This window comes from Melanotaenia boesemani, chromosome 5 (genome assembly GCF_017639745.1).
Source record: "Melanotaenia boesemani isolate fMelBoe1 chromosome 5, fMelBoe1.pri, whole genome shotgun sequence".
Classification (NCBI taxonomy): domain Eukaryota; kingdom Metazoa; phylum Chordata; class Actinopteri; order Atheriniformes; family Melanotaeniidae; genus Melanotaenia; species Melanotaenia boesemani.
In genome coordinates, this window is record NC_055686.1 from 14012163 (window position 1) to 14025798 (window position 13636).

General features: G+C 38.5%; 1 protein-coding gene across 1 annotated transcript; it reads right to left on the reverse strand.

The window, feature by feature from the left end:
* Nucleotides 1-3117: 3117 nt before the first annotated feature.
* LOC121639253 (up-regulator of cell proliferation-like) lies at nt 3118-13636 on the reverse strand (the record flags this gene model as incomplete). The annotated part of the gene is made up of 2 exons (XM_041984414.1): nt 3118-9392; nt 13423-13636. Coding segments are annotated over 2 exons (4884 nt in total), but the record flags the coding sequence as incomplete, so codon positions are not given.

The following is a 13636-nucleotide window of genomic DNA, read 5'->3' on the forward strand; positions in this document are numbered from 1 at the left end:
TGAGCAATTTCAATCCGGTTTCCGTCCCATTCACAGTACTAAAACAGCACTCCTCAAAATCTCCAACAACGTTCTTATAGCTCAGATTCTGGTTTACTATCCATTCTCATCTTCTTGACCTCACAGCAGCATTTGACACCATCTCTCACAGCACTCTCTTTGCACCCTACGACCCCTACTACTCACCACATCACCCCTATCCAGCAACAACTTCATTGGCTCCCCATAAGACAAAGAATTCACTTCAAAATTCTCCTCATTACATTCAAAGCACTCCACAATCTGGTCCCACCATATATATCTGATCTCCTGCACATTGCCACTCCGGTTCATTCACTTCGCTCCTCCTCTCTTCAGCTTCTTGTCCTCCCTGCCCTTCTCGTTGCTAGAGTCTCTCAAAACATATTTGTTCAGACAGTCCTATGTCATCTAGTCACACACTCACCATCTTTATGTTGTCCTGTCTTCTGTTTTGTGTTGTACTTATTGTTTTTAACCATTTTAATGTTCTTTTGTACAGTGTCCTTGGGTGTTTTGAAAGGTGCTTTTAAATAAAATGTATTATTATTATATTATTATCATTATTTTCTTCCCCTAATAAATAAGCAGTAGTGCCCTAATAAGCCTGGTCTTTGTGGGCACTAGTAAGTATTGTTGAACTACTCATTAGTTCTTGATTCGCCCCTAAGGCATTCCCTAGTAATGTTGTAAAGTGTTACCCAAATAGGAAATGATGACTTACCTTCATAAGATTTTTCAACATCCACATGTCATTTTTTGTTTTCAAACATGAAGATTTTTGTGTCATGAGTAGTATAGTCTGAATATACTGTCCCACATATACTTGCAAATGTTACTGCAATACTTGAGCTTCTCTTTTTATCCTGATGGGTGCAAACACTTTCAGTTTCATTTCCCAGGACAGTACATGGACAACCCGACTGCAAGGAAACAAAACTAAACTATTCATTTGTTAACCCAGATCCAAGGAAAGGTATAAAAACATGCCTTTGGCTATAAACTGTGTGGCAGGTCCGGACTGGCCACTGAAGGGGGGGGCAATTCCTGGTGGTGCCAGTGGTAAATATTATGTGCTGTGATAAACAGACAGGTGAAAATTTTTATACTTTGGCTCCTTGATCTGTATACACATATTATCCATATCTGTATTTGTCCAACTCAAAGCCAGATGCAAACCTGTGCCAGTAAAGAACATTTTAATAGCCCAGGTTAAACAGGTTTTTTTTTTGTAATTCTTGTAGGGATGCCATTCACCATTTGTGTCACTGATCACGGAGGATGTGCAAATGTCAGTGACGAGTTTATTTAATCTGTCCCACTTGTAATTACCCAGACCCTCTGGTAGATGCAGTGAAGCAAAGTGTTCAGTGTGGGCTCCTCCTCCTGCATCACAGGGAACTTTGCAGAATGGACACAAGTGGCCACAACCAACCACTCTGTTGAAAAGCTCATTCTGAGGATTCACATGAAAACGTTTGAGTTTTGTTTCAAAGGGTGTATTTTTGAACTTCACTCTGAGAGTTTCTGCCATGTCCTGTGAGCCAGTGAGCTAACTGATCCTGGTCAGCATTGTAAGAGATCCAGTAAAAGTGAATACTGGAAGGACATTCGTGTGCTGAACTGCTCCTTCGTCATTATTTCATCAATGATATCAGGACCAAGGGAACAGTTGACAAAGTCCTCAACAGCAGGCTTCAGACATTGTTCTGTGAATTCGTCAGCCTGCTTCTGACACTGATCTCGTTCATGAAAACTTTAAAATCATCCAGATACTTCTCTCTGTTTTCATCCAGACATCTACGAGGATCGTTGACATGTAGAAACTCTAAATGCATTTCCTGAAAGCGTCTGGCTGCAAATCCACAGATGTGCTGTTTTAGAGAAACTTCAAACTCAGTATCTGTGTTCATATCTGGGCATTTTTCCAGACTTTCATCAAAGGTGTGAAGGATCTCCTGAATGTAATTGACATGATAATCACAATTTCGTCCCAGTTTTTCAGCTGCGAACTGAATGCAGGAGTCTATGATGCTGTCAGCTTTTTGTTGTCTCATCTTTATAAAATCTTTAAAGAACCAAGTCGTTATTACATTTTTTAATGTTTTCCAATGTCCATCAGCTTTGCATTTGAAAGGTTCCAACCCACAATCTTTGATGTTTTTTTTCATACAACACATGCCAGCCACATCTTTGCCTTGCGAGCAGGTCTTCTCCAAAGCTGGAGGTAGTGTGCCACAAGTGGAGCAGACTGAAGCCTAACATTATTGAAAAAATATTTTTTAAAATAAATATCTCTGACAAATCACAATGTTACACGAGCATATGTCCCATCATGTCTTTTGATACAACTGTATAAAATCGGTAACACAATCCCCATCCACGTTGCACAAGCACCCCTTCCCTCATACGTCCCCATTCCCTCTGTGAGCAGACCACTACTGTCATTACAGATTGGTATACTTTAAATTGCACCATAATTCTGTTACCTAAACAAATGTTACCTAATATCCCCTCCTTGTTATTTATATGAACAGCAGAAAATAAATATTCACTCAGATGGTAGATTACGTATCGTTTATTGAACACGTATTCCAAGTTGAGATAGGGATGACAGATGTGAGGTGTCAACGCTGTCCTTCTGATGCATCAGACACCCACAGCCAGCAAACAGAGTTCTTTGACCTGGTCAAATGATTCAGAACAGCAAGCAATTTTCATGCATTTGGGTCAAAGTTGGCTCGATGATTTATGAGGCCTCAGTTTCACCATCCCTACCTGCTGTGTCCATGGTGGTGTAGAATTATGTCAGGCGAATCCAGAGACAAGCTGGACACAAGCGCAGGTAAGAATAAAGAGTATTTCATTAAGCCTTTAAGCACAATAATGACTGGTGTGAGTCAAGACCAGGATAAAGAATACTACACAACGCAGCAGTCTGTGCAGGGAGTATATAAATGCAGATGACCAGGTGTAGACTGATGATGATGATGATGATAGGAGGCAGGTGTGTCCAAGTGTTATGACCGCTTTTGGCTAGGGGTGAAAAGGGTCGATAACAAATCAGGCCGGACACAAAACCAAATGGTATAAATAAAAATATTTATTACAATAAACAAAACAAACAATTTCCTAAAAACGAAAATACAAAAACAGGTTCAAGTTCAAAATTAATTAATCGAAAAATTATCCTACATACAGATTTATACAATGTCTGGCAAGTAACAATAAATATAAACAAAAGTGTCCTTTTTCAGGTTATTTGGTTATTTGAGTTGAGTCTTTGTCATCTCCCTACAGATCTGTAATGGTTAAATAAATATTTTGACAAATCCAGTTTTCAGCAGAGCCATATTAGACAATATGCAGCAAATTATCTGAAATTGACGTACGTCCACTGTAGGAAAAGGGTGCAAACCTTTCACCACAAATCTAGTAACTGTCAGTCATTTACTTTTGCCTCCATCATTTTACTCTCCCCCTGCCTCGATGAAAGGGGTAGCTAAAGGTGTGTGAGAAGCTATTTCTTTCTCTCTTAATGTGTGTTGTATTCTTTTGATTCATTGATTCTTAAAATGTAGCAAAAAGAAAGAAACAATATAATAAATAACCTAACAAGTATCATTAGACTGAATGAAAATGCCTATTAACATGACTGTTGTAGCAGCATACATCCAGGATACATGGAGAATGAGAAATGTAAAAACAAACTATCCCAGTTAGTTTGTAAAAAGATAATAACAATGAAACAACTTTACATTAATCTAAAGAAATTACTAATTAATCCAACCATTACTTTGTGCATTTAGCCAAAAGGATAGAGGAACCAACAGACAAGGAAAGTATGTACCAGGGAAGCTGCTTTATTAAATCATTAAAGTACATCAGTACATGCATAGAAGTACATAATGCAATAGTCATACAATACCAATTCTTTGAGTTATGCTTCAGTTTTCTTAAGGTGTGCCAGTATTTATCAATATAGATATTTCGTTGAAGGAAGTAAAACATCTATTCATTCATTTTCTATACTGCTTAGTCCAATTCAGGGTAACAGGGAAGCTGGAGTCTATCCCTGCAATTAACAGGTGAGGGGCAGGGTAGAGCCTGGACAGTTTGCCAGTCCATTGCAGGGCCAACACAGAAAGACAAAACCACTAATGCTGACATTCACTCATAGGCAGAATTTAGAGTAACCACTTAACATGCATGTCTTTGGATGGAACCCATGCATACACAGAGAGAACATGCAAACTTCTAAAATAAGTAAAGTAAGTAAAACAATTATTATTTGCACTGATGACAGTAACACCTTTCTGTTATGTAAATTCTGCACAGAAAATGATAATATTTTAACAGATTATAGATATAAATATTAGTCATCATATATGTCACTAAAGAAGAAAATCATTTCAGATCTGAATCAACAATCACTTAATACTCGATTCAACTTCCCGTACTATCCAGTTACTATAGTGGTACAAGTTAACTGAGTGAACTCGATAGAAAGTTCAATGTTAGATTTATGCAGTAAAAAAGCAAAAGCTTTTGTGGAATGCATCCTATTTTTCAGTGGTAAAGGTAAGGTAAGAATTTTAATGCAGTTTTAAACTTTAATGTGAAGAAATAAAATATATTCATCTAAGCACTCTCAATAAGGACTCTCAATGTGTCCCTCTGTAGGACACTAGGAGAATAACCATCTCATTTAATCCCAAATGACATCTGAAGACTCGCTTTTGCCTTTTCCTCTGTGATTTTTCTCCAACAATCAGGAATGTCGGCGGGTTCTGCATCATTTGCTTTGGCAAAATCTTTGTTGTATTTTACCATCACATATTTCCAGTAGTCTGATGCTTTAAGGCTGGAATCTGGAGGAATGTTCCAGTCTGGATAAATGTCTTTGTAATTCTTGTAAGGATGCCATTCACCGTTTGTGGCACTGCAGCGAAATCCCTTGTCACTGATCACTAAGGATGTGCAAATGTCAGTGATGAGTTTTCCTGATCTGTCCCACTTGCATCTACCCAGACCCTCTGGTCGATGTAGTGAAGCAAAGTGTTCAGTGTGGGCTCCTCCTCTTGCTTCACAGGGAATTTTACAGATTGGACACTGCTTTCCACAACCAACCACTCTGTTGAAAAGCTCATTCTGAGGATTCACATGGAGACGTTTGAGTTTTGTTTCAAAGGTTGTATTTTTAAACTTCTTCCTGAGAGTTTCTGCCATGTCCTCCACAGACACTGTGAGCCAATGAGCAAACTGATCCTGGTCAGCATTGTTCAGGATCATGAAAGCACCAAGAGCATCCTGGGAAATGACCAGTTTATCACCAAGTTCTTTGCAGATTTCTTCAACAAATGTCTTCAAGTCACCACACTTCTTTTCTTTGGTGTGTTTGATGGCGTCATTTATGCTGTTGATCCTTGACTGCAGATGTTTGTCCTCAAACTCAAACGTTGCAGAGCTGTTTGAAAAATGTTTCTTCACTTGTTGAAGAATTTTTTCTTTTACATAACTCTCATAAGAAGAACAATATCTGCAGAGATCATCAAACTTATCTGAAAGCAGATCCAGTAAAAGTGAATACTGGAAGGACATTCGTGTGCTGAACTGCTCCTTCGTCAGCATTTCATCAACGATATCAGGACCAAGGGAACGGTTGACAAAGTCCTCAACAGCAGGCTTCAGACATTGTTCTGTGAATTCGTCAGCCTTCTTCTGACACTGGTCTCGTTCATGGAACATATCTTTGAAATCATCTCGGAACTTTTCTTTGTTTTCATCCAGACATCTACAAGGATCGTTTACACGTAGAAACTCTAAATGCATTTTCTGAAAGCGTCTCGCTACAAATCCACAGATGTGCTGTTTTAGAGAAACCTCAAACTCAATATTTATGTTCATATCTGTGCATTTTTCCAGACTTTCATCAATAATGTGAAGGATCTCCTGAATGTAAGTGTCATGATAATCACATTTTCTTTTCAGTTTTTCAGCTACAAACTGAGTGCAAGAATCTATGATGCTGTCAGCTATTTGTTGTCTCATCTTTTCAAATTCTTTAAGGGTCCATGTGGTGAATACATTTTTAATTTTTTTCCAGGTTCTATCATCTTTGCATTTGAAAGGTTCCAACCCACAATCTTTGATGTTTTTTTCACTCAACATTTTATGAGCGTGGCTCCCCTTTCTTGACAGATTAGCTATCAGACAGTAAGACACACTGTCGAAGACATCTTTAGGCTTTTGTCCAGAGAAAGTCAGGTTATTCAATGTTTCACCCCACATCTTATCAAATTCTTTGTCCAGCTCTGTCTCTGTCATCTCAACTTTTTTCTTTCGACATTTATTAATTGACTCACACACTGCTTTCTCTATTACTGTTGTGTGATTCTTCTTGATTTCATCCAGTTCTTTCATTCCCCGTCTGATATCAGCTGCTGCTGTGAGCTGGTTAATTACAGAGTTTTCTAATTCTCGTCGAAGGCTCTTTGCACTGTTTGCAAAATCCTCTCTGTATCTTTCAACCACATAAACATCTGTTTGCTTGAAGTATTCCTTCAGATTGTCCAGGAGCTTGGTCTCCCATTCAGACAGCACTGATACAGCTTCACTTTTCAGCTGAGTGAGAAGTTCTGTCATGTCAGATGTTGCAGATTTTGCAGCAACGGTACCAAAATTAGAGATTGTCGTCTCTGCTTTGGTAACCCAGCTGTACATTTCTTTCTTGAACTCCCACTCCCATTTGTTGAACTCTGTGCAGAGTCTCATGTATGCATCAGCTACGAGGCTGTTTCTGAAGCTGAAGATGAAGTTTTCATGTTTTACTGCATTCCACAGACTGGTCATCCACTCTCTAAACTCCAAGATCTTATTAGCAGATGCTTCACTCTCTCCCAGTAGATGGAGGATGTTTTTCTTGAGCTCATAAACAGCCTCACTGTATCCTGCATTGACTGGTGCCATTGGTGGGTTTCCATTCCAGAGTCCAGGAACGTAGCAGTTCCCAGTGTCTGGATTGTACTCCATCACATCAGTGAAGCTCTTGTTCTTCTCTTTCGTTTCCATTTTAGCTGCTGCCTGGGTCATCTCATTCAGCTGTTGCAAGAGCAGTTTCCTGTCTCTCAGGTTCTTCTCATGGGCTGAAACATCAGAAACGTTCTGGTGAACAAACTGACATTTGGGCTTTTTGCCCACCTCCTTCATCCTGAGGAAAGCATGCACCACTATCTGCAGGATGTCCTTCATTTCTGTTGAATTCTCCATTGCAATATTGATAATAGTGATATCACTCAGCCCCACGACAAGTGTTGCAAGCTCATTGTCATGTTCATGGCTGTTGTCCAGCTGTGCCAGCTCTGGTGACTTTAAACCCTCAGTGTCGATGATCACCATGAAGTCACAGTTGAGAGCTTTTTTGACGTCTTCATTGACTTTGATGAGCAGCATGAAGGCACCTCGAGTGCATCGACCACTGCTGACTGCAAACTGAACTCCAAACATGGTGTTAAGGAGAGTGGACTTTCCTGTGCTCTGAACTCCAAGCACTGTGACGACCATGATCTTGTTCTTTGGAGACACCAAGTCATTGAGCTGAGAGAGAACATCACTCACCCATCTGAGAGGTATGTTGGAAGCATCTCCATCTACAAGCTCAAGAGGAAATCCATCAAGTAACAGCTGTGCACTGAGTTTGGGCAGATGCTGCAGATGTTTACGGTAAGGGTTTGTTTTTGGAAGGGAAACCGAAGCTTCGTAGATCTGACCCATTTCACGGAAGAAGTGTTCAGTTCCCAGTGAGCTGTTGGAAAGTTGTCTGTCAATTTCTTTGATCTCTTCTTTGTTTTCAGAACCTTTACACTTTTCTTTGTACAGCTCCCTGAGTCCAGACAGTTTTCTACAAGACATGTTATCGAGGTTCATTCGCATCCATTTCAGGAAATAACACCTCTCTGTTCTTGAGCTGGATATGGCATCAGTGAAGGAAGTCATAGCTGCTGACATGTCATAAGAGTTCTGCTTTTTCCTCAGTTCTTCTTTCTGCTCCTGAAGATCACTCTTGTACTGCTCTATGTTTTCAGACCGAATCTTTCTAAGTCGAAATTCTTCCTTCTCTAAGAAAGTCAGCTCCTTCCATATTTCTCCTTGCAAGGGAAGCTGATCTTCTTTGTATTTAAGGATGTCTTGAATGACTTCAGTGATGGCATCTGCTTTTTGCTTTCCAGCCTGGCACTCTGTAGAATCTTCATCAACCAATATTCCCAGTTCATGAGCCACATCAGCCATCTGCTCTACTGACATCTTTATTTGTAGATTTTCAGCTGCATCACTGACTAATTTTCTCAAACATTTGACAAAGTTGGTGTCATTCATGTTGTTTGTCTTCAAAATAATGTTGTTGTTTGTTAAGCACAATTTAGTGGCTATTCTCTCCAAATCTTCTAAACTGAAGTTCTTGCTCTGATAGTTTCCAACCAAGAAAATCTGTGCTTTGTAGTTTTGGTGGGTCAGTAGTTTGCTTCCAGAGTTCAAATCATTAAAGAATAGAAACACTGCTGCAGAGGTCTGACATAGAAAGGAGAATTGTGTTTCAAATGAAGCAATGTCACCATGAAGGTTAGCTATAGCAACTGGCTCAACAAAAATGTCCATGTTCTGGTTTCCACAAGGAAGGTACCAGGTAATTTCAGTCAGTCCACTGGATATTTTTCTTGGACTGTCTCCACACTCCATGTTGTGGTGAACAAAGGTGTCATGGTACTGCTGAGAACTGCTCAGAAGCTTGTTGAGGATCTCTGACTTGGACAAGGAGCATTCACCCAGTCTCACAAAAGAGACCATTGGAAGTTGAGAATGAACAATTCTTTCTTCAATGAAGCCTTTGGATTCTAAAAGATGTTGAGGTCTGTACTTTTTCACAATGTCTCTCATGGCCCACAGCATGAGTGTACACTGTGTCGTGTCACAGTTGGGAAGCAGCAGAGGTACAGAGAACTGACACATTGACATTTTTAGTGTCATTTCTTGTTGTACAAAACCATCAGAACACAGAAAGAGAGCAGTGATTATGTCAAGAGGGTTTGGAATATGATCTGAATTTGGACCCTTAACCAGATTTTTAAGATCTAACTTTTTACTCTCTGATGCATCATCACAGTTTGAGTCACACACTAATGTATATTTTGCATCCCTAGCTGTCACATTAACCATCATCAGTTTCTTTAGAAAATACCAGGGAATGTCTGATTTACACTTTACAGGTTCATCATTGATGGTCTTCTCATCAATCTCCAGGATCTTGTTGAGTGACAGCTTCTCTCTGTAGTACTGCTCCAACCCCAGATCCTTTAGTAGTATCTCCAGGTCTGTTTCTGTGGAAGTACATTAAAAATGCTTATTATTTTTAAGCACTAGTAATACTATTTGCAATAAAGTGATCTTTGATATAAAAACATTTTCTGTTGAATCTTGAAATTTATCTTTCAACATGTCTTACACAGCATACAAGTAATATTGTTAAACAGTTTAAAGATATCTGGTTTCCAACTGTCATCTTTGGCATTTTGTAAAGCAATACACAAGAATTGATAAGGTGGTAAATGATTTATTGTTGTCATATTTTGCATGCCATTCTACCAGGAAGAACCATACGATGTCTCTGATTTGTGTTGTTGATCACATTGTAGGTCTCTGCTTCCCCAACAGGAGTGTCCACATCTATCACATTGATAACCTACAGTGCTAAGTTCCATATGAAAGAAGGAAGGTGTGAAAGCCTACATAATGTCCATCATTTTTATTTCTCTTAAGGCAACTTAAAGCACACATCAGACTGCTTCTTTCTCCTGAAACAATGCCTTTCATTTGAGGACCTTTACCAGCTGTATCGTTCTTCAGACAATCAGCCTTGCAGTCAGAATATGCTGCTGAAGTGCATGAAGACTGTTGACAGAAGCAATGTACAACATATTTTTAGAGCTAGGCAAATTATTTTGGAGCTGATTTATACTTCTGTAACTGCATCAATCTAGTGTTGCTTTTTTTGTCCCACTGTCAAGCATTTATATCAAGAGCAGCATTAAAAATTTGCTATGTTAAGATCAGCTGATCTAACTTAATCTTTAAGACTTTATGCTACAGTATGAAGAGATATATATACTTTTTTTATGTTTTGACATTAGAGGTGTATTAGAGGTGGAGTGACACACCCGAGATTGGGAAATTTAGTCTTTGTTTAAGTGGATGGACGGTTGCCATGCATTTTGTAACCTGGAAAGGAATAGAATAAAGAAAGCAGTGCATATTTGATACCTAACTTTTCTTTACCTTGACCTGAACTGTTTCACATAATAGTTAATGCCAGAAGAACAATTTGGATTCAGAGACTACAGGTTACTTCCAGTTCCTACACCGCAAACATTGAATGGAAAGCAGAGCCTTTAGCTATCAGAGTCCTTCTCTGTGGAACCAATGTCCAGTTTTTGGTTTCTGGATGTCTAAACTAAAATCTGCACTGTTACATCTGATATGTGCTGGATCTGATTTTAAGTGTCGCCAAAGATTTTTTTTTTTCTTTCTTTCTTTTTCTTTTTTAAATAGTAGAGGGAAAAATAACTTTTTTTGTAATATTCTATACATGCTTTGACATGTGTCAAATATTGAATTATTAAACTGGAATTTTTCCTCTTATAAAGTCATTTGATAAATAGGCCCACCCACAGCGATCAATTGCCTGCCCTGGTACTCTGTCCTGGCGCCAGGACTGACTCAAGGCAGGTGCAGTAAGGGTGGGACAAAGGATCACAAAGGAGAAAACCAAATGTTTGCTGATGTCCATGGGCACCAGACTTCAGGCAGTCATTGCCTGCAAACAATTTTCAACAAAGTACAAACACTTTATTTACAGAAATGTTGATTGTCCAACTACTTTTGAGCCCCTAAAATGAGGAGATTTCACATTAAAAAATGTTGCAATTCCTAAATGCTCCATAGCAATTTTTTGTTCAACCCCTTGAATTTTAATTTAATCTTAACTGTTTTATTTCAAACCCATTGTGGTGTCATGCAGAGCCTGCATCATGAAAATTGTGTTATTGTCCACATACTTATGAGCCCAACTGTATGTTAAAGAAAATTAAGTCCTTTGTGATTCTTTGTTTTAGGTGAGTTGTGAAAATCCAAACCTTCAATAGTTTTTGATTTTTTTGATTGATTTTTTTTGATTGAGTCTTTATTTGAGCACAAAACAAGAAAAAAAATATATAAAAGTGCAAGCCATTGCAAGCACAACATAAAATAAACTAAAGAAAAGCACAATGCTCAAAAGGAGTAGGCTGAAGCAAAATGCTAATAAATGCCTTCCCCCTATACAACCTATTAAATTTTAACCGCTTTTTACACATAGTCGCTGCACCACATACAAATTCCAAGACACTATACACTCAGCACATTTCACGATACTTTTCAAAAAAATTATGTTTGTATATTTTTTTAAAAAGATCTATATTTGCACAGCCCTTAAGCTTTCCGTCTAACCCATTCCATAAATGTACTCCTCTTATAGAAAAACTCATTTGTCGAAATGTTGTTCTTACTTTCATTTTCTTAAAATTCAACTCATCCCGAAGGCTATAACCCCCTTCTCGGTCTCTAAATATGCTTTGAATATTCCATGGAAGCATATTTTTCCTGACTTTGTACATTATTTGAGCCGTTTTAAACTTTATTAGATCCATTAACTTTAAAACCTTTGCCCTTAAAAACAAAGGATTTGTGTGTTCTCTGAATCCTACATTGTAGACAATTCTTATAGCTTTTTTCTGTAATGTGCAAAGAGGTTGGAGGGTGGTTTTATATGTGTTTCCCCATATTTCCACACAATAATATAAATAAGGTAAGACTAAAGATGAGTATAGGGTCAACAAAGAGTTAGAGTCCAATATTCAGTTATTCAGATCAATTACAAAGTTTTAGTTGTGCAAATTACTAAGTTAATATCTTTTGCTGCCGTACAAAGCTCTTTTTATTATCTTTTGACACAGCTGCTGCCTCTGTTGTCTGTCTTGGAGGCAGTGATCTTGCTGATGATCACAGTGTAGTAAGGCTGAATCCCATTTCACCACTTAGCCCTACCCCTCCGTTTTGCGCGTTCACGTGTAGGGTAAGGGTGTCCCAATTTCTTTTATGACAGAGGGGTAGGGGTAAGTGGTAGGGCTATACACCCCTTCAAACGAAAATTTTTCAGAGGAACACTTCAAACGGAGGGGTATGAAAAATATATATGAGAAAGCAAGTGATTCTACACACATCAAGCTTTCTTGAGGTGCAGGGCAACACACACTCACAAAAAAGCCACAAAGAAAAAGAGATAATGCCCGTAAACACAATGTTTTAATTGCACGCAAAGGTTCTACATTAAGTCTTTTATAGGCCTGTCGCGATAAGTAATAAATCAAATAATTGCACAGTAAGGAAAAAATTAGCCGGGATAGTTTTCATTAGGATATGTTTTTTTGTTTTTTTTCTGTCATACTTTACTATAGACAATCCCATTTCTCTTTGTATGACAACAGGTTTCACGCTCTTTCAGAATGATCTCTATCGTGTCATATTTGACATCAGCATGTTGCAGCACGAGATCGTGGTGAACCACCTGTGTGAGCCGGTACGCTGCATTCGTTTACAAGGCTGCCAACTCTCACGCATGTCCCGGCATATATGTTAAAAAGACACAGCGTTGCAACAGAGAAAGAACAGAGACTTTATTATCTATCATACTTATTGTTTTTGGCTGTGTTTGGCTTTCATTCATTGTTAATGAGACTGAGAGTCCATTTTATTTAATTTTTTTGTTTTCTTTTTTAAAATTTCTTCCAGTTCCAGTGTAAAATGTTTTTTAGTGACTACTGATGACGTATGTGGTTGTTGAAGGGGTTCCCAATTCGTAGGGGTTGACTTTCAGCCCTACCCTTTCTAGCTCCGTTTTTTTAAGGGGCAAGTGGCAAGGGGTAGGGGAAGGTGAAGGGGTAACAAAGAGAAATGGGATTGGGCCTAAGTGTGCTTTGGCTAAATTAATCTAAAATTTGTACATGTCAAACATTTGTACATTTTTGTGCCTTAAAGCAACTTTCAAGTTGTGTAACAACCCTAGAGTAATCATTTATTGCTTTGATTTCACTACTTTCTAAGGTTTACCCAAGTAAAGGTCAATTTATCCTTAGCATTTGTTAGAATTTGATTGTCTATTCTTGGGCTGGCTGAGCAACACAGTAAACAGAAGCTTTCCATTAGTGATTTTTACAAATACAGCATTATCTGTCAGAAAGTGCCTTATTTATATTTAGAAAAGTGAAATCTCTTGTCTCTTCTACTGTTAAGAAAACAGCTGGACATGTGACTTACGTTCTACGAGGTGCCCCGACTTCAGCAGCAGCTGCCTGACTTGTTCATGTCCTCCATCTTTATTGTTGAACAGGTGAATTCTCTTTGAAAATGTTTTGACCACATCTGGAAGTAAACTTGAGTCACTTTGGAAAATATAATCCTCCAATGATGTCACCAAATTATCTCCCCCCGTGAAGAGCAGGAAACAGTTTTCCAGTCTCTCAGGACCAAT